The sequence below is a fragment of the Hippoglossus stenolepis genome, chromosome 13 (genome assembly GCF_022539355.2).
Source record: "Hippoglossus stenolepis isolate QCI-W04-F060 chromosome 13, HSTE1.2, whole genome shotgun sequence".
In the NCBI taxonomy this organism is placed as follows: Eukaryota; Metazoa; Chordata; class Actinopteri; order Pleuronectiformes; family Pleuronectidae; genus Hippoglossus; species Hippoglossus stenolepis.
Genome location: NC_061495.1, coordinates 12,590,500 through 12,614,324, shown reverse-complemented (window position 1 = coordinate 12,614,324; position 23,825 = coordinate 12,590,500). Strand labels below are relative to the sequence as shown.

The 23,825-nt window shown below is 42.1% G+C and overlaps 2 protein-coding genes across 6 annotated transcripts in view; one reads left to right on the top strand and one right to left on the bottom strand.

The window, feature by feature from the left end:
* The window catches only part of lrp2a (low density lipoprotein receptor-related protein 2a), a 48,702-nt gene extending 30,551 nt beyond the window's left edge, over positions 1-18,151 (top strand). For all 4 annotated transcript variants that reach the window (XM_035175147.2, XM_035175150.2, XM_035175151.2 and 1 more), the window contains 33 exons: positions 464-583; positions 1,135-1,266; positions 1,842-2,043; positions 2,152-2,447; positions 2,971-3,637; positions 4,400-4,570; positions 4,658-4,881; positions 5,081-5,258; positions 5,698-5,894; positions 6,006-6,251; positions 6,498-6,626; positions 8,615-8,734; positions 9,859-9,975; positions 10,413-10,529; positions 10,667-10,804; positions 10,976-11,098; positions 11,238-11,366; positions 11,554-11,685; positions 11,797-11,928; positions 12,045-12,188; positions 12,297-12,462; positions 12,554-12,682; positions 12,772-12,995; positions 13,124-13,303; positions 13,919-14,038; positions 14,226-14,316; positions 14,486-14,553; positions 15,432-15,549; positions 15,641-15,761; positions 15,991-16,101; positions 16,680-16,796; positions 16,884-16,955; positions 17,056-18,151. In XM_035175147.2, the coding sequence (XP_035031038.2) occupies positions 464-583; positions 1,135-1,266; positions 1,842-2,043; positions 2,152-2,447; positions 2,971-3,637; positions 4,400-4,570; positions 4,658-4,881; positions 5,081-5,258; positions 5,698-5,894; positions 6,006-6,251; positions 6,498-6,626; positions 8,615-8,734; positions 9,859-9,975; positions 10,413-10,529; positions 10,667-10,804; positions 10,976-11,098; positions 11,238-11,366; positions 11,554-11,685; positions 11,797-11,928; positions 12,045-12,188; positions 12,297-12,462; positions 12,554-12,682; positions 12,772-12,995; positions 13,124-13,303; positions 13,919-14,038; positions 14,226-14,316; positions 14,486-14,553; positions 15,432-15,549; positions 15,641-15,761; positions 15,991-16,101; positions 16,680-16,796; positions 16,884-16,955; positions 17,056-17,229 (5,405 nt within the window). In that variant the 3' untranslated portion in view covers positions 17,230-18,151. The remainder of the gene's footprint in view (positions 1-463; positions 584-1,134; positions 1,267-1,841; positions 2,044-2,151; positions 2,448-2,970; positions 3,638-4,399; positions 4,571-4,657; positions 4,882-5,080; positions 5,259-5,697; positions 5,895-6,005; positions 6,252-6,497; positions 6,627-8,614; positions 8,735-9,858; positions 9,976-10,412; positions 10,530-10,666; positions 10,805-10,975; positions 11,099-11,237; positions 11,367-11,553; positions 11,686-11,796; positions 11,929-12,044; positions 12,189-12,296; positions 12,463-12,553; positions 12,683-12,771; positions 12,996-13,123; positions 13,304-13,918; positions 14,039-14,225; positions 14,317-14,485; positions 14,554-15,431; positions 15,550-15,640; positions 15,762-15,990; positions 16,102-16,679; positions 16,797-16,883; positions 16,956-17,055) is intronic.
* A 3-nt stretch (positions 18,152-18,154) lies between these two features.
* rdh1 (retinol dehydrogenase 1) lies at positions 18,155-23,825 on the bottom strand. Of its 2 annotated transcripts, XM_035175153.1 has the most exons (6): positions 23,678-23,825; positions 22,664-22,699; positions 22,230-22,560; positions 21,086-21,344; positions 18,577-18,740; positions 18,155-18,499 (listed from the first exon to the last, which is right to left on the bottom strand). In XM_035175153.1, exons 1-6 carry the CDS (start codon positions 23,678-23,680, stop codon positions 18,273-18,275), a joined length of 1,020 nt encoding a protein of 339 aa, XP_035031044.1. In that variant the 5' UTR covers positions 23,681-23,825; the 3' UTR covers positions 18,155-18,272. The 2 variants fall into 2 exon arrangements, with proteins under 2 accessions (XP_035031044.1, XP_047198643.1); XM_047342687.1 differs by lacking the exon at positions 23,678-23,825 and having other exon boundaries at positions 22,664-22,940.

Here is a 23,825-nt window from a genome sequence, read left to right as displayed (position 1 = left end):
GCCAACACCCAAACAAACGCAGGCGAAAACACAACTTCCTAGCTAAGTAGGTAAGTAATGACTTCATGTTAAATTGTAGAAAAAATGTGAAGATAACATGCAGTGCATTGATTTCACATTCATATTTTAGACACTCAAAGAAGATGGCAGAAAACAATCAATAGTGCACAAAGTCGTTTTATACAAAGTCCTGTAGGTTCATGGAAATAGGATTGATCATACAACCCTTTACAATTAGAAGAGCGCCTCTACAAAAGGATTTTACAGAAAATCATTAAGGTAAAAAAATAAATAAAACTGTGTGTGGATTTAATCCACAGTGGTCTGTAACTATAAATTAGACTACTATAGGTTGCAAATTTCCAGATCCACTCAATCTGTGTAAAACAGGATATAAAAGAGCGAAGAACAGATCAGGTCTTTGTCCTTTAAGTGACTTAATGCCTTTTTATTCTCTATGCAGCCACATCCACATGTTCCCAGAGTGAGTTCCGTTGCTCCAGCGGCCGCTGCATCCCCGCCCACTGGCACTGTGATGGAGGGGCGGACTGTTCTGACGGCTCTGATGAGCCCCTCTCCTGCAGTGAGTGTCACACGACTCATCTCACCCTCAAAAACGGGGCCTGTGTGCTTTTGTGTGTCTGCCCCTGCCCCACTATCAGCTGCTTGGTCATTGTGTGATGGTGTCTGTCCGCCAATCTTCGTCTGTGTGCTGGTGTGAGAGAGTGCTGTGAGTGATGTGGCGGAGAGTGCGAGTCGCTGGTGTATTTCTTTGTTGACGATGTGGTCAGCCAGGCCTCCTATTGTGTGCGGCATTCCTCTGTGGTGACGCCCCTCAGTGTCCTCTGACAAACACCACCTCCCCCTCCCTTTGTCCACCAGGGGTTACAGAGCCTCACTTTGGCTTTTGTTTAGATAGCTCACCATGCATGGGAATGTGGAGCTGCAATGACTATTTTGAAAGGCAGTGTTGTGGGGGAAGTACCCAAGGTAATTAGTAACTACAAAAAGTAACAGCAAAGGATAAACATTTATATTGGATATAAATCAGTTAACATACATCATAGAGTCACAGCGCTGTATTTGTTTTGCTGCACTATGCACAGTTTAATGTCATATGATTTGTCTCTGCAGTCACATTGGTCAGAACCTGCAACGCAGACCAGTTCCGCTGCGATGATGGCAGGTGTATTGCCACATCCTGGATCTGTGACGGGGACAATGACTGTGGTGACATGAGCGATGAAGACGAGAGACATAATTGTGGTATGCATCCTTTCATTACCTTTTCCTCTCTCATTTTGTTTTTTTTAAACGACTTTCTGCATCTTCCCAGTTCTTCATCTCCTCCACTTTGCCCCCTCCTGCCTCCTTCATCCTGTCATTACTCAGGACTGGATGGATGGATTAGGATGCCCACCACTGGGGAAGTGTTATGGGGGAAACGCTGGCAGTCAGTGTCCAGCATCTTTAGTTTCCTGTAGAAGGTCTCCAGCCGAAGAAGCTGACATTCCTGATTTCTCCTGCCTCACTCATTACTTTTGTTCCTTTCTCTGGCTTCCTGGCTCAGGGAGGATCAGGACTCTTATGTCTCACCAGTGTGTGCTCTAACAATAAGATGCCTGAAGCTAAAGTGTTCAGCATGGCCTGAGCCCCTGTAGGAAACTTTCTTCAAACAATGTGAATCAATCGCTCTAGGTGGATAAAAAAAGTTGAGGTCATGGCTGGGTTTTATAAAATACAGATTGGAATGTTTGGCTCTCCAAAAATGCAAGTTGACATTTGGTCATTGTTATCCTTTATTCCCGTTCCTGATTTTGTTTGTTTATTCTTTTTTTCAGCAAATCGCACATGTTCAAGTTCAGAGTTCACCTGTGTGAACAACCAACCTCCTCAGCGGAAATGCATCCCACGTGACTGGTTGTGTGACGGAGACGCAGACTGTGCGGATGCATTAGATGAGCATCAAAACTGCTCACGCAGATCCTGTGGCATCAATGAGTTCACCTGTAACAATGGCCTCTGCATACGGAGCTCCTACAGGTTAGACAAAAACATAGATTACAGAATAACATAAATGAAATCTGTCAAATTTGTTTCTGAAAACTTAAAGACATATCTTTGTCTGGCCTGTTTTATTTTTCAACTCAGGTGTGATCGGCGAAATGACTGTGGAGACAGCAGCGATGAGCAGAGCTGCACCTACCAGCCCTGCCAACAGCACCAGTTCACCTGCTACAACGGCCGCTGCGTGTCCCACGACTTCGTCTGCGACGGGGACAACGACTGCGGCGACGAGTCTGACGAGCTGGAGCACATGTGCCACACACCGGCACCGACCTGTCCTCCTGCAGAGTTCAGATGTGATAATGGCCACTGCATCCCCCTGAGCCAGATGTGCGACAGGAATGACGACTGCTCTGACAACAGTGACGAGAAGGGATGCGGTGAGTAAATATACTTTTCAGTTGGGTTTTGTTCAGCTGGTGCATGCTCCCTCTAGGGGAAATGTCAAAGAAGTGCTGGAAGTGGTATGAGAAAGGACAAGACCACAAATCCAAATATAATGAATGGAAAATTTGGGAAAAAAACAAATTTGAGAATTGTACTTAGTGAAATATGAATGATAACTGGTTAGTAGTTTTTAAGTCCTCTGTACTGTACATACAACAAATCACATTTTTACGACACAGATCTGGAAACAGAATCAATTATATACTATGATTTTGATTATGACTGTAGATCTAATATGTAAAGTTAAAGTAAGAATAATGAGTCATTTTATAGATTGAAATTAAAAAATATTATCAAAGGAAATTAAAAAAAAGAAGAAGATATTGTTAAATGAATAAAAGAAGACAAATAATACGACTTTACATATTACTTATTTATCTTCTTGAATATTGGGCTGAAAATGTTTCGTCTTTGCTAAATACTTTGAGTGACTGTGTGGCTCTTCTCTCACTGAAGGTATCAATGAATGCACAGACCCATCCATCCATCACTGCGACCACAATTGCACCGACACGCCCACCAGCTTCATCTGCACCTGTCGTCCGGGCTACCACCTCATGTCCGACGGCAAAACGTGTGACGATGTGAACGAGTGCGAAGAGACACCGAGTGTGTGCAGCCAGGTCTGCGAGAACACCGTCGGTTCATACGTGTGTAAGTGCGCCCCAGGATTCCTGAGAGAGCCCGACGGCCACACCTGCCGCCAGAACAGCAAGATCTCCCCTTACCTCATCTTCAGCAACCGGTATTACCTGAGGAACCTGTCTACAGACGGGCAGTCCTACTCTCTGATCCTGCAGGGCCTGACCAGTGTGGTGGCGTTGGACTTTGATCGCGTGGACAAGCGCCTCTATTGGATTGACGTAAGCCGCAGAGTCATAGAGAGGATGTCCTTCAACGGCAGCAACAGAGAGGTGGTGGTCAATGGTGTTCTACATGGGGAGGGCCTGGCGGTCGACTGGGTAGCAAGGAAACTCTACTGGGTGGACAGCTTCTTGGATTGTCTCAAAGTGTCAGAACTGGACGGGCGATTTGTGAAGAAACTGGCTGAACACTGTGTCGATGCCAATAATACCTACTGCTTTGAGAACCCCAGAGCCATTGTGTTGCATCCAAAATATGGGTGAGTAGGAATCAAATCTCACAGCTGAGTGAATAATATACTGGCTTGGTTTGGCTGCTGTACTTGCCAACATGCTCTTATCACAATATATTAATACGAGCATATATTGGTAGACATTTAGAACAATAAATCACAGGTACATTTTTTCTCCAGAATTTGACCTTATTCTGACTTTTATGACATAATGTGTATTTGTAACACTTTATTTTAAGGTCTTGATTTTTGATGATCACCACGAAAGTTTATTGGATGCAATTTTGTTACATATTATTTGTTGCTAATTTACTAAAGGACAGTTCAAAGACTCTTATTTTAGTTCAGATGTTGTAAGTTTCCGAGCAGCATTTAATTTCCTGAGGTATTTCCTTGAAAAACAAAACTGCCCCATTTAAATCCAAGTCCCATATTATTCAATCATCTATTATTGGAATGACATTCCTCATATTTGTTGGAATTCTTTTTTTGTCCTTTCCGCATTTTTCCTTGTCTTGCTGACCTGATGTGGACTGAGTAGGACCAAGTATTTTTAGGTCACGCCAGTAATTTGCCAGAAAATAATTATCTTGGAATGTACCAACTGAAAAATGTACTGACAGTATTTTACCAATAATTATTTACAGATTACAAAGTAGCTGTGAACTAAAGCGTTATTCCTATTATGATGTTTTCATTTGCAATATTTAGTTATAAGGAAAGATTCTATATTCACATATGTTGTATGCAGAGATATGATCTTAAGTGATTTTCTTGGGTTGCTGTTAGATACGTGTACTGGACAGACTGGGGAGAAACAGCGTTTATAGGCCGTGTTGGAATGGATGGACTCAACAAAGCAGCCATCATTACCACCAAGATCGAGTGGCCCAACGGCATCACGATCGACTACACCAACGACAAGCTCTACTGGTCTGACGCTCATCTCAATTACATCGAGTAAGTGCGTTTGTCAGGAAGTGGTCCCCCTCTTTCATCCTGCAGCGCAGCGAGACCTGTGACCCTTGACCTTTTTGTCCCCCTCAGGTTCTCAGACTTGGACGGTAAACACAGACACACAGTGTACGATGGAGATTTGCCTCATCCGTTCGCCCTGACTGTGTTCGAGGACTATGTCTACTGGACGGACTGGAACTTGCGCACGGTGGAGAAAGGCAACAAATACGACGGCTCGGGTCGTGAGGCCCTGGTTAACACTACACACAGGCCGTTTGACATTCATGTATACCATCCTTACAGACAGCCCATCGGTGAGTTCAAAATCCCAGAATATTAATTTCCAAAAGACTCTTATGTCGTAGGTAGTTAAAGCTGTTTATTATCTTGACATATCCTTTAGTTATCTACACCTTTGGTTGATTTAAGCACAGGTATTTACTAACGATCTGAACAATACCTGCCCTGTGTTTTCCCAGTGGTGCTGAACTGAGATTTCTCTCCCCCTGACAGTAAACAACCCCTGTGCGGTGAACAATGGCGGCTGCTCTCACCTGTGCCTGATCCGCCACGGAGGGCGAGAACACGCTTGCGAATGCCCCGATCATTTCATGACCGTCCAGATTGGCGGCCTGACCCGATGCCTTCCCATGTGCACCAGCACCCAGTACAGATGTGCTAACAACGAACGGTTTGTTAAGATTTCTCGTTAACTTACTCATGTGATATGTAGCGTTTTAATAACATAGAAAACCTAGAACAAAGAAAATTTGACTATTGTTGTGAAGAGTGATGGCTGATGGTGGTTTTGTTTGTATCATCATTCCAAAGTATTTACTGAGAACAAAAAGATAATTCCGCTAACATAAGCTGTTCACTTGATAATGTCCATGTTTTCTCTCTTTGCATTGGAAAAACTGCGCCACCTGCTGTTTGTGCTGTAACGTCCATCAGATATTTCACAAAAATCATCCTTTGGTGGCACAAAATATGAACATGATCCACTATAAAAAATGTTTTGAGATTGTTTTATACTATAAATTCATGTAACATGCTCTGCTCTATATAATTCAACACATTTTTAACATAATCTAAATCTCTCTTTTTTATCCTGACCTCTGCACCAACAGTTGTATTCCTATCTGGTGGAAGTGTGACGGTCAGAACGACTGCAGAGACGGCTCCGATGAGCCCGCTACCTGCCCACCTCGCCACTGCAGGCTCGGACAGTTTCAGTGTAACGACGGAAACTGCACGAGTCCTCACTTCCTCTGCAACAGCAACCAGGACTGTCACGATGGCTCAGACGAAGACCCTATCCTGTGTGGTAGGTTGTGTTCTTGTAAATATTAGTGTTATTGCATGTTTGCGTTTACTGTTTTACTTGCAGTTGTGTAATTTCCCCCCCCGTTTCTGTGTGAATATGTCTTCCCTCTAGCTACACACCAGTGTGAATCCCACCAGTGGCAATGTGCAAATAAGCGGTGTGTCCCCGAGTCGTGGCAGTGTGATGGCGAGGACGACTGTGGTGATCAATCGGACGAGAACCCCGCCCACTGCTCCGCCAGGACCTGTCGCCCCGGACAGTTCAAGTGCCGTAACGGACGCTGTATCCCCCAGAACTGGAAATGTGATGTCGATGACGACTGTGGTGACAACTCTGACGAACCACTAGAGGAGTGCAGTAAGTAATATACACGTTCTCTCTCTAACTGTAATCTTAAAAGGACCAACATTGTGATGTGATGTATGTCCTGATATCTTAATTAAGTCACTTTAGAGTCATACCTTTAATCCAGATAAGGAAGCACCTTGAATCAGCTGCAGCTACAGACATTTACCTATATATGAAAGTATGAAACTCAATGGATTTTGATATTCTATACCTTCATTAATCGTCTTCATGACAATCTTGGTGTTTTCTCCACAGTGGGTCCGACGTATCGATGTGACAACCACACAGAGTTTGACTGCAAGGCCAACTACCGCTGTGTGCCCCTGTGGTCCGTCTGCAACGGCCACAACGACTGCAGAGACAACAGCGATGAGCAGGGCTGTGGTGAGTCCGTGACCGAACTGAACTCCTGCTCGCATTGTGGAACTGATTCGAAGACTTCTTATTTCATGGTTTTTATCATTATGGCACTATTGGAGCTTATGTTAAAGTGGATGCAGTCACATTTGGTGTTTTTACGATGGTAAGGTGATTTTGGAGAGGATTCAAAAAAATGACACCTTGGAAACAGGAGTATGATTTCAAGCAGTGAGTGAAGGGGAAATTAGCCAACTCCTCAGCCTCCTGTGGAACATTACACAGTGAGGTAGTGGGAGATGCTGATGGAGAGGGTCTCACCACTCATCCTCCCCCGCAATTTGCCACTCCCCGAGAGCACCACAGATTTATGAGCTGTCCGGTGGAAGGGATCCACGTACATGCGCGTACGTGTGTGTTGTTGCTCTGTCCTTGCGTGGGGGCAGGGTTCACACAAGCCTCTTTGTAATTTGCTGCAATCCAAACACACTCACCGCGGCCCTCCCGTCTCTTATCAGAGGCTCTCACTCCATTAGTGCCATGCCCGCGCAGGAGGGGAGATCCGCGCTAATCTTCCTGTAAGAATGTAGCAGATGGGCCAGGTGGAGGGCAAGCAGGGCAGGACTAGCTAACTTTGCGCTATCTTTGACCCCCAGCACTGTGTGGTAGAGACAGCTCAGAGCAGCTCTCCTCCACTCCTCTCCCTTCTGTGCTTCTCATCTCCTGTAGTCTTATCCTCCACAGACACGTACTGGCATGGAGAGAGGTCACCCATCTGCCTCAGGCATGCTGCTCTCCTCCCTTCATCACTATTGGGCTTTAATTAAAAAAACGAGATGCCTTTCATTTCAAACTGACATTTTCATTATTACATAAAGGTCTAAAAATGTCCTGTCGTAATGTGAAGTGATTGCTCTAATTGATACATTTATCTGCTGCAGCTTCTCGCTTTTTCTCATCTCAGACATAATAGAAAATAGTGATTATACTATATATAAATTAATGATGTAGTGAATAGTTTAAGTAAAACAAGATTTTAGTTTAGTTGTAAACATTATTTATGATAATTTGAATGCTGTTGAAATGTCCTGTGTTACACTAAGAGGCATTTATTACATTTAGTTTATATCATTTATAAGCGATGAAGGTAGTTTAGATATTAGAAACACCTCTCACCCAATAAAGTTCAGCAGCACCACGAACAACAACAGCTTCCAAACATCACAACATCAACTGAACATTGTGACTGTAATAATCATTTCAAGAAAATACTGAAAATATTAAATTCTCTACATGAAGATTCAAACTCTAATCTGAGGTGGCTTATATCTTCTCCCATTCATTTTTTTACCTGCACCAAGAAACTACTAAGATAACCACAACATTTGGGGATGTGGTATTGGTCAGGGAAGAACCTGTTAAATTCCATTGCAGATCTAGATCAGGGGGCGGATCAAGGATTTTGTTTTTCACTTTCTTTAACATTGCTAGATAAAGCATTTTTAAAAATTGTCCTTGATTTCCTCAGAGATATAGTAATGGATCTTAGTGAAAACAATCTGACATGTTTACAGAACTAATATGTTATGAGTGTGTGCACTTTGGTGCAAATCCCAAACTAGATCTAATGAATTTAAATGTGGTTTCATATGGAGACTGTTAGGCCATTCTTTTTATTTATCAAATTAATTAATTAGTGTCTAATTAGCACAAGCTTGTCAACATAGGCCTTTTCTTAGAAGTTTTAATACATTTTGTCTTGTAGGATCATTGTAAACTAAGTAAACTGTGTCGTTGTGGTCCTACCAAACTTACAGTACAGTATTAGTGTTGATAAGTTTCATGTCTCATGTGCCTAAAGAAAAAGAAAGCCAAGGTCACATGCTCAGTCGTTCCACATAAAGTTAGAAGTTATAAAGCACTGTTCTCCACGTTCTCTCGGTCAAGTTTCTTTATTTCAATGTGCAGTATGTTGTAGGAGAGCGTCTTCATTCTTGTGCCTTGTCCTTTCCCAGATGAACTGACCTGTGATCCTAACGGAGACTTCCGCTGTGACAACAACCGCTGCATCCCAGTGAGATGGTCGTGTGATGGGGATGACGACTGCGGGGACAATTCAGATGAACGCAGCTGCAGTGAGTGCTGTTTATCATCACTGGCAAAGTTGTAGCATTCAGTCACGTTTGAAGGGTTCGGCACTTACAAGAGTGTGAGCAGTGAAAATCAGTGTACATAGTTTGGTAGATTGTACATTGTAAGGTTTATTATGGGATTTCTGCTCAGTTTCAATAAAAGGTCCAAATGAAAAGGGGGTGTCGATGAAAAAGAATAGTCATGCTATCATCTCATCGGATACAGTTTTGTAAGAGGCTCGACACTTCTGCCGACAGCAGAGTGCTGAGAGAGGAGGTCTTATCAGCTGCTAGAGAAACAGGCTGTCTCCAGTGTGTCAGGCAGAGGGTGAGGGAGTGTGTCACCCTTTGCCCTGGAGAATTTAAACATGTCGGCTTGCATGCCAGTTAATAAGAGTAACGTAGGCGAAGCCGTGACGAGGGTGAAATCACAGAGGAGCCGCTCCCCTTGTTGCTGCGCTGGTGATACCACGAGAGTTTATCTCTTGTGAACTCATGAGCTCACTGCAGAGTAACGGCTGCACACGCTGCTTTTGGATTAGTGTGGGTGTGTTATGTCAAATTATGGAAGAAAATAAAACAGGTCTTCATGTATTTTTAGAAGTTTGAGCAATACGATGAAACGTTAGTCTAACGAAAGTGACTTCAAGCTTTACACGTTTGCTTGATTAGTTACCTCCTCCATGGAGGTTATGTTTTCCTCTGCGTTTGTTCGTTTGTTTGTTAGTGAGCAGGATTACGCAAAAAACAACTCAACTGATTTCCATGAAATTTTTGGGCAGGGTGGGGTATGACTCAAGGAAGAATCCATTACATTTTGGTGCTCATCCATGTCAGGGGGCAGAACCAGGAATTTTATTTTCACTTTCTTGATGACAAAAATCTGACTTTTTTTGGAGACTGATATTTATGATTGTGTGCAAATTAGTGCAGATCCAAATAAAAATCCAGATCTATTGATTTAAACGTGGTTTTGTTCGGGCACTGTTGGGCCTTGGCGGAGGTATGAACTCTACTGAGTGGCATTCTAGATTGTTTTTAATATGGGTACTTACATCAATATGATGAAGTTCTACATTTTGCTCGGTTCTACACTGAGATTTCTGTTTTCATGTTTTCCCCCTTAGCTCCACGCGTGTGCACAGAGAGTGAGTTTCGTTGCGATAATCTGCGCTGCATTCCCGACCGTTGGGTCTGTGACCATGACAACGACTGTGAGGACAACTCGGATGAAAGGGACTGTGGTAAGTGGAGGGTCTTTGTTTTGGTTTGGGGGGCCTGGCTGTTTGTCAGTAACAGAGTGCGGCACTAAACAAAGAAGCAATAAAACTTCAAGATTTGAAGGCTAGCGCAGACAGACGGGACCACCAGAGAGTCGTTTATTCAAATAGTTTATTCACGCCTGTTCAGCTGGAAGGATTTCTTCCATACAGCGCTGGTGGAGTGCAGGGCAGAAGTGTTATTTTTAGATGATATACAGGAAATAGAGTATTTCCCATGTAGAAAATAAAGACACAATTCTGGGAATGCAGTGAGATGTTTAAAAAAGTCTTAGAGTTCAACTTGTAAAATGTATCTTTATTGTAATTACAAAGACAAATCTAGTGCTTCCCTCTTGTGTGAGTTTACTTTTATCTGAAGTAATGTTTTGTTTTCGTGCTGGTTCGTCTTTTCGTTGCAGAGCTGCGGACGTGTCATCCCGGCTACTTCCAGTGTGGCAGCGGACACTGTATCGCTGAGCGTTTTAAATGTGATGGAAACGCAGACTGTCTGGACTATACTGATGAGACGTCATGTCGTGAGTGTCCCACATCTAATGGTTTTCATACGTGTATTTTTAATAATCCTCACGTACAGCATTTGACTGAATGGCTGTGTTGATTTTCATGTCAATAAGTCACAAATTGAATTTGACCGAATGGCTCTTACTTTCAGCGACACGCTTTCCCAATGGCACATACTGTCCCCCATTCCTGTTTGAGTGCAAGAACCACGTGTGTGTCCAGCCTCAGTGGAAATGTGATGGAGACAACGACTGTGGAGACAATTCAGATGAGGAGCTACACCTCTGCTGTAAGTCAACACAAACACTCACAAGTGCAGCATGCATGAAACCACAGCATGTCACATTGTGTGAAGCAGACAAACCCAGAATCACATGAAGCAACATTTGGACAAATAATCACTATTTATTGATCTATTGAAGTCGCTGTTATCAGACCTGCTGTTTCTGTTCGTCCGCAGTGGACATCCAGTGTGAGACTCCATTCCGTTTCCGCTGTGAAAACAACCGCTGCATCTACAGCCACGAGCTGTGTAACTCGGTTGACGACTGTGGCGACGGCTCCGATGAGAAACAGGAAAACTGTACGTGTGATGCTCGTTGTAACACTGCACTTAGTTTAGCATATATCTACTCAAACTAAGGAATTCGAACTCTATTTTTTAAAACCTGATTCAATGCATCAATGGCTGCTCTTGAGCTGATGTGTTCCTCTCCATCCAGGCCAAAGCCCCACTCATGGCCCCTGTACAGAAGATGAGTACAAATGCAGTAATGCACAATGCATCCCTCTGCAGTACGCCTGCGATGACTATGACGACTGTGGAGACCAGTCAGATGAGCTTGGCTGTCGTAAGTTACACTGTAAAAAAAATGCCATATTGCTAACAGAATCCAATATTTATACTTATTATAGCTTATAAAATCAATTTATCTCTGGAAAGATCAAGTTTTCTACACGATTGCATGGTTTAATTACTAAACAGGCACATGAAGTTTAATTCACAGTGTGTCTTTTTCTTTAATCTGCTGTTGTCAGACCAAGGCAGTGGGCACATGTGCAGTGACAACATCTGTGAACACAACTGCACTGACCTGACGGACGGAGGCATCCTCTGCTCCTGCAGGTCCGGCTACAAGCCCAGAGAGACAGAGAAGCACACGTGTGAAGGTAAACTGCACCCTCAGTTTGTCGGTCATGCACTCAATCCATTTACACACTGACAGATTACATCTTCATTTCTTTTTTCTCTTTTTTAATTTCCTCTGCTTTTGCCAAAAGACGTGAACGAGTGTGAAGTGTACGGGACGTGTCCTCAGGAGTGTCAGAACACAAAGGGCAGTTACGAGTGCTTTTGTGCTGAAGGCTTTCAATCGTTTGGGGAGCCGCACGGGACAGAGTGTGCTGCCCAGGGTAAGAGCTTAGCTTTCATGCTAAGAAGGTGCACATATTCTCCTTTATTTCTCATTAAAGCCAAAGTCTGGATTGTAATTGCTAATAGCTCTCATCACACCTCAACTTCTACTCAGGAAACCCACCGGTGCTGCTCCTGCCAGACAACGTTCGCATCCGTCGTTTCAACCTGACGTCTGAGGAGTATTCAGACTATGTGGACAATGCTGAGCACATCCAGGCCCTGGATTATCTGTGGGACCCCGAGGGACAAAGCCTCAGTAAGAAAGATGCTGTTGTAGACCATTTAATCGTCTGCTTTCAGAGTGTATATAAAAACAGCAATATCTCAGAGTTTGGATAACCTGTATCCCCCGGATGTGCTGCAGGTATTGTGTACTGGACAGTCCTGGGTCGAGGCTCTCAGTTCGGCTCCATCAAACGTGCCTACATGACCACGTTCAACGATCACGGCAACAACCCGGTGAAAGAGCTGGATCTGAACCTGAGATACGTCGCTAATCCTGACGGCATTGCTGTGGACTGGGTTGGAGGGTAATTTACCAGTGTTGAGAATTCACTTGTATAAAGGCCACTGTAAGTTGCATTCAAGCTGCTCACTTTGTTCCTTTTTGACCATTTACAGGCACATTTACTGGACAGATTCTGGTACCAATCGGATTGAAGTGGCCAAACTGGACGGGCGGTACAGGAAGTGGTTGATCCACACTGACCTCGACCAGCCTGCTGCTATTGTTGTCAATCCATCACTCGGGTAAGAGGCCGTTGAGTTTTAGTGTTAAAAACATGTTGTTGCATCTTATTTTACGTCTTGAAAGAAATGGTGTGTTTTGTGTGTGCCAGAATGATGTACTGGACAGACTGGGGCAGGAAACCCAGAATAGAATCAGCGTGGATGGACGGTCAGAACAGAGTTGTGCTGGTGAAGGAGGAGGACCTGGGCTGGCCTACTGGGCTGACTCTGGACTATCTGAATGGAAACAGGATTTACTGGTGCGACTCCAAAGAGAACATCATCGAGTCCATGAATCCTGATGGCACAGACAGAAAGATCGTCATATCGGGAGGTCAGAACACTGAGATACAGGGCAGCATGGGCACTGATGCATCCAGTGTTTTCATTCAAATCATAGGTTAGGTGAGATAAGACTGTGAGTGTGATGTGCATTAAAGTCTTGTGTTTTCTCTGCTCTAGATATTGGACATCCCTACAGTCTGGACGTCTTTGAAGGTCACGTGTACTGGACGACAAAGGAGAAAGGGGAAGTGTGGAAGACGAACAAGTTTGGGAAAGGAAATAAAGTCAAAGTTATAACCATCAACCCGTGGCTGACCCAAGTCCGAATTTACCAGGAGCACCGACACGACCACTCAGGTCAGAACACAGAGCGACTCAAGCGATTGTGTAGAAAATGAATGAAGATTCACTACAGTACACAGAGAATATTTCAGTCAGTATGTGACATCTGTCTTCACATGAAAATTGTATTGGGGTTGTTTCATTTATATTGTATTTTCACAACTTACCATAAAAAAAAAACTTATCATAAACCAAATACTACAGAAAAAGAAGAGGATAGTGATCAGCTTTTATATGTTTAGAAAAGTACTCGCTTGGGTTTTTTAATTCAACCCTTACAAGCAAAATCAGATTTTATTTGTTGATGCATCCTTGATCACACACACACTGAAATTCTACAATAAACAACAAGTTATATGAATGAAAGTAACAGCATACATCATCAAATATCCTAACAACTCCTTGGGATTAAATTTGTTGATTAAAGTAGATCCTGGAAACAAAGAGCAGAGCTGCTCATGTATTTTAGATTTTCTAAACAATCTCAGTGAAAAGATTTATTGGTGTGGTGATGTGTTATGAAATATATAATCAATCCAGTACGAAATTATCTTAAAGTATGCATTCTCTTGCATTGAACCATACCTAACAGTGTTGTTCTTCTATTCTTCTGTGCTCTGTCCTCTTCAGTGCTGAACCCTTGTAAGAACGTGTGCAGCCACCTCTGTCTCCTCCGGCCTGGCGGTTACACCTGCGCCTGCCCACAAGGCTCCTCTCAGGTGGAGTTCGACTCCAACGAATGTGATGCAGGTAAACCACAACAACAGCCTGGCTGCATGTAGCTGTCGTGTTGTCATCATTTTGCATTCATTTACATTTCTAAATCTCTGTTTGCTCCTGGCTGCTCCTGTGTTGCTTCTGTGAGCTCTTGATGTGATGTTGTTTTGCCGTTTTTCATTTATTCATCCCGTGCCTACCTGGCATTTTGCTCCTTCAGCCATTGAGGCTCCTGTTCCAATGCCCCTTGCATGTAGATGCATGAATGGTGGAACCTGCTACACCGATGAAGGTGGTCTGCCCAAGTGCAAGTGAGTGTGAATGCAGGTTCCATTTATACCAGTGAATGATTCTCCATCAGTCATTCTCAGTGATGTCTGTTATACTTGATGATCAACCTTTTCATACATACTGGAAAATGTAGTTTTCCAATGTAAGCTCTCCCAGTATTAAAAATTGTATTCTGGTTGTATTGTTTAGATGTCCATATGGTTATTTGGGCAGCTACTGTGAGATGGGGAAGTCACGAGGAGCTCCAGCAGGAACAGGTACTGTGTTTCCAATATTATCCATCATTTTATAATGAGAATAATAATAACTTTATTTATACGGTGCCGTAAACAAGGGGGTTTAAAATGTGATTTGACAGAGCAGGGAAACTTGGGGGCAATCATAAAAATCCAGTCACATGAATGAAATAATTAAGAAATTGAAGCAATAAGAAAACATAAAAAGATGACATCCCATAAAGGCAAGTCTGTAAAATCTCCTCTCCTGAGGCTCATGCTGGCTCATATGGGGTCAATATTTCTGTTAAGTAGTTAGACGAAGCCGAGCTTTAAAAATGATCCGACAAGTCTTAAAATCAATTCTAAATTAAACAGGGAGCCAATGGAGAGAAGCCACTCTCGGGTTGATGTGGTGTCGTCTGTTAAAACCAATATTTTTTTTATTTCAAAATGTATGAATCAGCTCATACTGCTTAGTAGTTTGCAGGATTTTTTTAGGTGATGAGGTTAATCGGTTCTCACGCGTGTACTGGCCGTCATGTGGGGCCTGTTGTTCAGTACCAGTCGTGTTATCTTGGCTTCACTGAAGCAGGTCGAGGCCAAAGGTGATAAAGTCAAACTTCTTGCTCATCGCACAGCTAATGGCTACACAGGGCAGCAAAACAACTTCGAAAACTGCCTCAATCAGCAAATAATGGAGATGTTAACCGGACAAAATATAACTTAAGCTCAATAAATAACCAAGAAATATAAGAATTGATGACTGTTTACCTTCAGCAAAATAACGGGTCTTCTAGAAGTCATGAACGGTAACAGACCAGCAAAATATCATTAGAGAATATTATTTCGCACTTTGTTGTGACAATGTCCCATAACCACACAACTGAATATCTGTCACTCTCTGTGTGTGTGTGTAGCTGTGGCTGTTTTACTGGCCGCCATTGTCATCCTGATCACCGGAGCGTTGGCTTTCGGAGTTTTCCTCAACTACAAGCGAACAGGATCCTTCATCCCCTCCATGCCCAAACTACCCAGGTATCTCAGCTCTTGTCATTTCCACTCACTGCATGTTTGAATGAACTGAAACTAAACTGAAGCTCACTGGAGGGTTTTTGTTTGTGTGCAGCCTCAGTAGCCTGGTGAAGTCCAGTGACACCGGGAACGGGGTGACGTTTCGCTCGGGTGATAACGTCGACCTCGGACCATCACACATTGGAGTGTCATTCATTGACACGCCCATGCAGATGGTGAGTCCAGGAGGGAATGTTATTAACAGTTAATATTCTCCTCAGTCACTAAAGTGTTTTATCAGCAGTTTACACTTTAACACGTTCTCTATTTGATTCATTAACAACTGTTATTTTAGCATTCATGCTTGTCTCAGCATCAATCCAGAAAAGTTAACAATTGCATAGTGTGTCATCTGAGGTTGAATATGTACTGAAAAATGGATCTTATTAATATCATATCCCATAGGATGATAACTTTGCAGTGGACACTGGGAGGCAGCCAATCACATTTGAGAACCCATTATATGCCACCGCTCCCGGAGTTTCTGGAGATCCTGCTGTCATTTATGCCACACAGGTACTCGTTAATGAATGTGTCTTATCTTTTAAAATGTCTATCACACATTGAGGCTTTATGTGAGCAGGGCATCTCAGAAGTATAGGATGAACTGACTTCATTGAAACATACAGTTGTGAATGAAGAGAATCCTGGTTGAAAAAAACAAACAATTCACTTACTTTGGGATATGTTACTATTACATTTAATCTGAAGCTAACAAATGTGTTTTGTACCCTGGTTAATTGAGTATGCTGTGTCCCTATGAAGTGAACAATATCATAAAATATAAACGATCTTTATATGTAACAAAATATATATATATATTTAAATACATATACGTACGTGAAATGTAAAAGAAGTTTCTGGTCATGAGGAAAATAGTTTGTGGTTCCAAAATTGTTATGTGAGTTTGGATCATTGCAGGTATTTATTTATTTTAAGATAATTCAAGACTTTATGGACATGCATATTTTTCCTGATAAAAGCCTGAATCTTATTTGATGAACCCTTCTAAGTGACACATTTTGATCATATGTTAAGCCTGTTACCGCAGTTGTCATGGCAGCAGACATTACATCCTTGTATTTTCGTAACAGGTGACTGTTAATGTGAGCGGTGAACAGCTGCAGAACAACTTTGTGAACCCGGCGTATCACGTGGATCAGAGCGTGGGCGTCGTGAACACGTCTTCAGTCAGCACCAAACCTGCTCCGGTGAGTCAAGTATCTATTCACACACAACCACATGTAAACTGAATTATTCAGGTGTGATGTCAACTGATTATTTGTGCTTGTTCACAGGAGTCAAAGTGGAGCTTACTCAAACGAAAATTAATGCCAAGCACCCCGTTTGAGAACCCTACGTATTCAGAGGTGAATTAAGACGATGATAAATCTTTTTCAGAAGCAAGTTGCAAAAGAAAAAATTTGATGTTTTTTTCCCATCGTTTTCACCTCCTGCACTTTTTTGCAGATGAAGGATGAAAAGCCTGTAAGCAGCAGCAGCGGGGACTCCTCTGCCCCCGAGCCCTCTCCGTTCATCCCCCCCGCCAAATCTCAGAGGAGGGATCGTCTGAGCACCTTTTCACCGACCGAGGACACTTTCAAAGACACGGCCAACCTCGTCAAAGAGGACAGTGACGTATAACCCCCCTCTCTCACAGACGGGGAAAAAAAAGACACACTTTGCACAGAATTTATTTTTTTATGCAGCCTGTGTACAAAACTCAAATTGTCTTAGAAAAGAGAGATACATTTCTACAAAATGAAGATAAAAAAAAGTCTCGTGACTATGCCTTCTGACATTTCTTATGCCAATTCTTGTGTTAATGTTCTTTTCTTTATTCTGATGTACAATATGTATATCGTTGCACTGACGCTGCTGATAGAAATGTTAATAAATATGTTTGTAAATATATATTTGTAAATTTGAACAGTAAGATTTTGTCAGAAAATATCTTTGAAATAGATTCCCACGCATAGATCAATGTAAACACAATAACACGTATAAAAGCATTCTGAATGTACAGAATTTATATGATCAAAGGTTATTAGTGTCGGATGATGACGTTTTGGCCACTGAACAAAACGGAGGATGGATTTGTTCATCTGTCACGTTTATATACCTCATTTCAGGGCTGAAAAATTCAAGCAAACTCATGTGGATTCTAACTCGTGAGCCAAAACAAACATGTGAAACATACTTAATGTTTTTTTAATCTCCACCTACATTCCCTGACTTTGTGACTTTGAATCAACGTGATCATTTTGTTTTTATCTCTAGCAATGATATTGGAATAATGGCCAAAATAGTTTGGGACAATACTTGAACACGCCCCATGTATGTTGCATGGAAATTAATTTATGTAGTCGATGATCTGGGAGAGCGACACATGACCTGAGGATGTAGAGAGTCATTTTATAAACAAGGTGAATGAATCCTTTGCAGAATGATCTGTTTTGTATCTTAATGAGGACCAATTAAAACTCTACCTGTGATCATGGAGAAACGTGTGGTTTAAATACTGCTGCTGGGACGTGAATGAATAAATTTGCTATTTTGTAACAAAGTCTGGATGTGTTCTTTTTTATTTTTACGACATCAATTTTCATGTTTTCATACATTTACACTGCTCACAGTAAAAATCTGTGGGTACCACGGGTCAGTAGTTTTAATCTACAACTTGTCTTCTACATGTTTCTTGTATCTTTGGGCGAAGGAAGAAGCATGTTGATGACAAAGTCTGAAACAAATGATGGCAGATAGGACAGAGGAATCCAGAGGAGCTTGGCGTCCCAGCCGGCACTGTAACGGGCCCGAGGGAATCGAGCCGTCAGCGCGTGCTCCATACACCTGGTCACCTTGGAGATGTCTGGACTGCACAGTAAACCCATGGAGAAGTTCTGAGCTTTCACATCTGATCGAGAGGAAAGAGGAAATCATTTAGAGTATTTACTATGAGACACTTGCTGAATGAAATTCACTTCCACTCACAGTCTTCAAGGTACGTGGCTCCGTATGAGGCTCGAACATCTTGAGGGAGGCGAGTCCACAGCCTCCTCAGGTCGGCCTCTATGAGATCCAGACGTGTCACAGCTGTTTTGAAGAAACCAGGCTCGATGATGCTCACTTTCACACCAAAGGCCTTCATGTCCTTCCTGGACAGGAGAAACAGACGATAGCGTTTCTTTACTGCAACAAAAGTTTATCTTACTTCTGTCAATTTTTCTATAAAAGCAGGTTAACTAACAGCCAACATTTTACGGCTGTGGTGTAAAGTAACTAAGCTACCCCTTGAGGTGAGGGTGCAACATGCACTTTCACCACTAGATGTCACTGAAATCTACAGACTGAACCTTCAAATACAACCTGGCATAAGCCTATACTCCTACTTTACTTGAGTATTTGTTTGTTTGTTGGCAGGATTACACAAAAAGTACTCAACCGATTACCATGACATTTTGTGGAGGGGTGGGGCATGACCTAAGAAGGAACCTGTTAAACTTTTGGTGTGGATCTGGATCAGGGGGCAGATCCAGGATTTGTTTTCTTTCACTTTCTTTAACGTTGTTTGGATGTTAGCATTTTTCAACATTTTCGTTGATTTCTCAGATAGTAATTCATGGATCTCGATGAAAAAGACAAGTCATGTTTCTTCAACATGAAGAAAATATGATGATTTGAAATAAAACACATTGCTCTGTTAAAGATGAAATCAGTGGTCGTGTCCACATGTTTCAGATATAAGTTATTAGCGTTTATAGCAGCTTTTTACATTCTTTTATTCAAGCAACCCAAAGAGGTATTTCATAGAAGCATATTGTGACGACCCCCCCTGCTCCTATTCTGTTTGTCTTGGTTGTGCTCTTTCCCTTTCAGGAGGTCGCAGCAGAGTGGAGGTCGTCAGGAAGGTTCACCTGGGTGGGTGGTCTCGAGCCTATTTAGCCGCCTGGCTCAGTCTCTTTCTCTCTCTCTCATTTCACACATGTACTCCTGGGTTATTTTCTTTCAGTTTTCAACCGGTTGTATCTTCCACTCACTCATGCACTACTTTACATTACAGATTTTTACTGACTAAGAAGCATCTTGTTTTCTTCTTTTTGTAAATAGTTTGATTTAATAAACACTTTTTTGATTGACAACCGTTGGTGTATTCTCCCTCCAATTTCTGTTTGTTTGAACCGTGAGCCAGTTCAGACATTATACTAGGAGAAATGTCAGAAATATGAAGACATATTTGTTTTGCAGGTCCCCACCCAACTGTTTACAGTTTCAAACCAAATATTGGTCCTCTGAAATAACTTTATAGGTCTCAAAGTTGTCAAGTGTGTGTTGAAATGTTCTTTCTTTGTTGACTCAATCAAAGGTGCGTTATTCACTGTACATCTGTGTGATGATTTACATCGTTGAAAAGACTGGAGCAGGACACAAACATGGGGAGCCTCTCCAGAAAAAGTGACAGAGCAGCTGCTTATTACCTCCGCAATGGAGGTTATGTTTCACCCCTGTATGTTTGTCGGTTGGTTTGTATGTAAAACACTGCTGGACAGATTAACATGCAGCGTTGTGGATGGATGTGGTAAGGGTCAGGGAAGGATTAATTCAAGTTTGGTGTGGATTCAGATTAGGATGTGGATCAACATGGCGAAATAACACACAGTTTTTTTTTTGGTGACATTTTCACCAATTTCTCTAGGATTAATTCAATAATTCATATATCTGTTATCTAAAAGATATAAAGAAGATACTAAGGGACTATATTGGGCCTTCGCAAAGAAACTGGTTTTCAGGGCACAGTCAAAGCACAAGTAAAAGTCCTTGAAGTGGTTATGGAAATTTTCACATTCAAAGTAAACTGTGGTGGATTGTAGGTCCCAACCTGTCATTCGTAGTCATTAGAATTTTCTTAATGACCCTTTTACAACTTACACATCTTAATGAACAAATACGATTGAGGCCTAACCTGAGGCTTACATCAGACATTCACATTCCACCTTTGGGATAATAGTTGAGTTTAGACAGTTAATAAATTTATTTAGATAAACATTAAGGTTTCAGTTCAAACATTTACTTTGACCTGACCGAGTGATAATCAGTCTGACAGAATTACAGGGCTGTAAAATTACTTATATAAAGTCAGAGGCCTTGGGTCATTGTTCTGGACTCTTATTGTCTCCAGAGAATAAGTTTGATTATCTTTTCTCTGCTGCGATATATAAATATGTGGTCTTTTATTTCATGTATTTGAACAAAATGTAATTCGGTCTGTTACTCACCTCGATCTCTGTCTTTTTCTTCTTCTCATTGTTTTCTGTTGCTGATAATGATAGCAGTGTTTTTGAACACTAATTATTTACAATTTGACTTCTCTCCAAATGACCCCTTGGGAAGAGTTAATCTTTAGCCTATTGGACACGACAGGTTTGTTTTGTTTCTACCAACTTCTTTACAGCATGTTAATGTTGACATCGTGAGGTGATGAGTCACTTTTGCGTCCATCTACCTGAGGCTGTCAGAAAAGGCTTGCACTCCATATTTGGACAGGCAGTAACCTCCACCAATCATAGACAGTCTGCCCAGAATACTGGACACGTTCACCACCCTGCCCTGGGCTTTCTTCAGCAGCGGCAGAGTCTGGAGCGTCACCTCGATGACTCCGATCAGATTCACATCCAAAACCTTTGTGAAGTCCTGCAGATCCATCCACTCTACTGGACCGATGGGTATGGACCTGCCGGCGTTGTTCACCAGCCCCCACAGACCTGCAGAGAAAAGGCCGCAGGGATCAGCTTCTCATCTTTATTTCTCTTTTGTAAATAAATAATCAGTGAATGTAATTTTCACAGATATCTGAAATGTCTTTTAGAATGCAGGTAGTGACGTGCACACAGTTATGAGTTTGAAATCTGAAAGGTTCAGTGTGTCAGATTTAGGTGAAAGGGAGCTATTGGCAGAAATCGAATAAAAAATCCTCCCAGTGATGATTTCAAAAGTGTGTTTCATCTAAATTGTATGAATTGTTGTTTTCCTAACCCTAGAATGGCCCCTTTATATTCAAATACTTTATATTTACATCAGGAGCAGGTCCTCTCTACAGAGGCCGCCATGTTTTTTACAGTAGCCAAGACTGGACAAACTAAACACCTTTTGAGTTGTTATGACAACTGAAGGCTAGCACAGGTTCTCCAGGATTCGAAGGGGAGGGTGTGGTGAGGGGTATTCAGCTGCAACATGCAACTTCACCAATCTTCACTAATCTTATCTTGTGGAATGAAAATACTTTTAAACAATATATTTTAAATGAAAAAGTGCTCTTTTTAGATTCTGTCATTCTTTAAATATGACACACACACACACAGGGTAAATCTACAGTAAAAATAAAGCTTGTGGAAAAGCTTGTAAAAAGTTTGAAATGAAGTCAGGATTATTTATCTGTAAACCAGATTTATGTGTAAAGAAGCTTTACTCTCTCTGAAAGTTAAAGTGCTATCATCAGGAGAAGGATGAGTTGATGATGGGATGGTCCAGGTTGCCTTATCTCCCCCAGTGCCTCACTCTGACTGGCACCCTATCTCTCTCTCTCTCTCTCTGTGTGTGTGTGTGTGTGTGTGTGTGTGTGTGTGTGTGTGTGTGTCCACCCGGCCCACCTCTCTCTCCGACCTCTCTGCTCACAAACTCCACCGCCCTCCTGATGCTCTCACTGTCTGTAACATCCAGCAGGAGGGTCTTCAGTCTGGACGAGGCCGCCGCTGCCAAATCGGCAGCCCCTTTCTCTGTGAGACAAGCTGCTATCACATGGACACCTTTTCTGTCCAGCTGTCTGGCCAGCAGATTCCCAAAGCCGCTGTCACAGCCTGTGATCAACACGTGCTTCTGGCCGAAGCCCCCGACCCTCTGGGAGTCTCTGATGTACCAGCGGATGGCAGCGAGAGTGGCCAGAAGTAAAGCAGATGTTAAGACCAGATGTGGCAGGGTTACCTAAAACACACAACTCACTTTGAATCCACGCTCTGACTCATGTTAATCCGGAAAACAAACGTATTCATGCAAATGGTGCAAACAGAAAGAGGAATCAACTCACCTCTAATAGATATGCGGTTAAACTGTCAGTTGAAACCTGAATGGAGAAGAATGAGGTTCTTAAAAGCACAACATTCATGCTCCCACGCGATGAACATGTAAAGTGCATCGATTTTCCAACAACATGATCAAACATTATGCACAAATAACCTTCACTTCTGCACTGTCCACTCCCTCCTCATTAACAAAGATCCTTATTAGGAATGAGGAGCAGGGATCTGAAGCAATAAAACAAACCCATCCATCCATTATTAATACAACTTATCCTCTGAGTGTTGTGGGGCAGACCCCTGGGGACATTAGGCAAGAGGTGGGGTCCACCCTGTCCACCCTACTGCAGGTCAGTTTAACAGTTTCAGAAACAAAGCTACAACCAGCATCACCACAGGCCAAACAAACAGCCCATTACAAACAAACAGCCCATTACAAACAAACAGCCCATTACAAGCAAACAGCCCATTAAAAAACCAACAGCCCATTCCAAACAAACGCCCTATTCAAAACAAACATGTTTAGAACAGACACTGCAATAGTCTAATACATTAAAGAATGATCATACCACACATCAAGTTAATTTTTCAGTATTTAGATAATGGGATGAGTTTAAGTCCACGACACTCTGCAACACAAATTGACCAGAGATGACACAAGATTAAGAGATTTTTGTTTGTGGGGGTCAAATTATTTTAAAAAAAACACATCTTGATTATATTTTGTGTTATTTTCTACAACACAAACCTCACCACAGTTACCTGCAGTGGAAATCCCAAAAGTAGGCAGGTGAACCTTTAAAGCATTTCTTTCCCCCACTTGACCACCAGATGGCACCAATAAATAAACATAAATGGTTCTCAAAGCATGTGCTCCTTAGTTTGACTTGAATAATGAAAACAAGTTAATATTCACATGGCAGATGTTTGAGTACTTCCAACTAGCCTCAAGCCACAGTTAACACAAATCTCATTTATCATAATAATAATAATAATAATAATAATAATAATAACAGCACACATACCATGGTTGCAGTTGTTTAGATATAGGTGTGTCTTCCTGATCCCGAAAATTTATCAGGAAAAACTAAATGTGGTGAAGATCCTGTCTCAGTCAACACTGGCCCCTCCACGAGAAACTTAAGTTTGTCTGACTTCTGTGCGTCTGCAGAG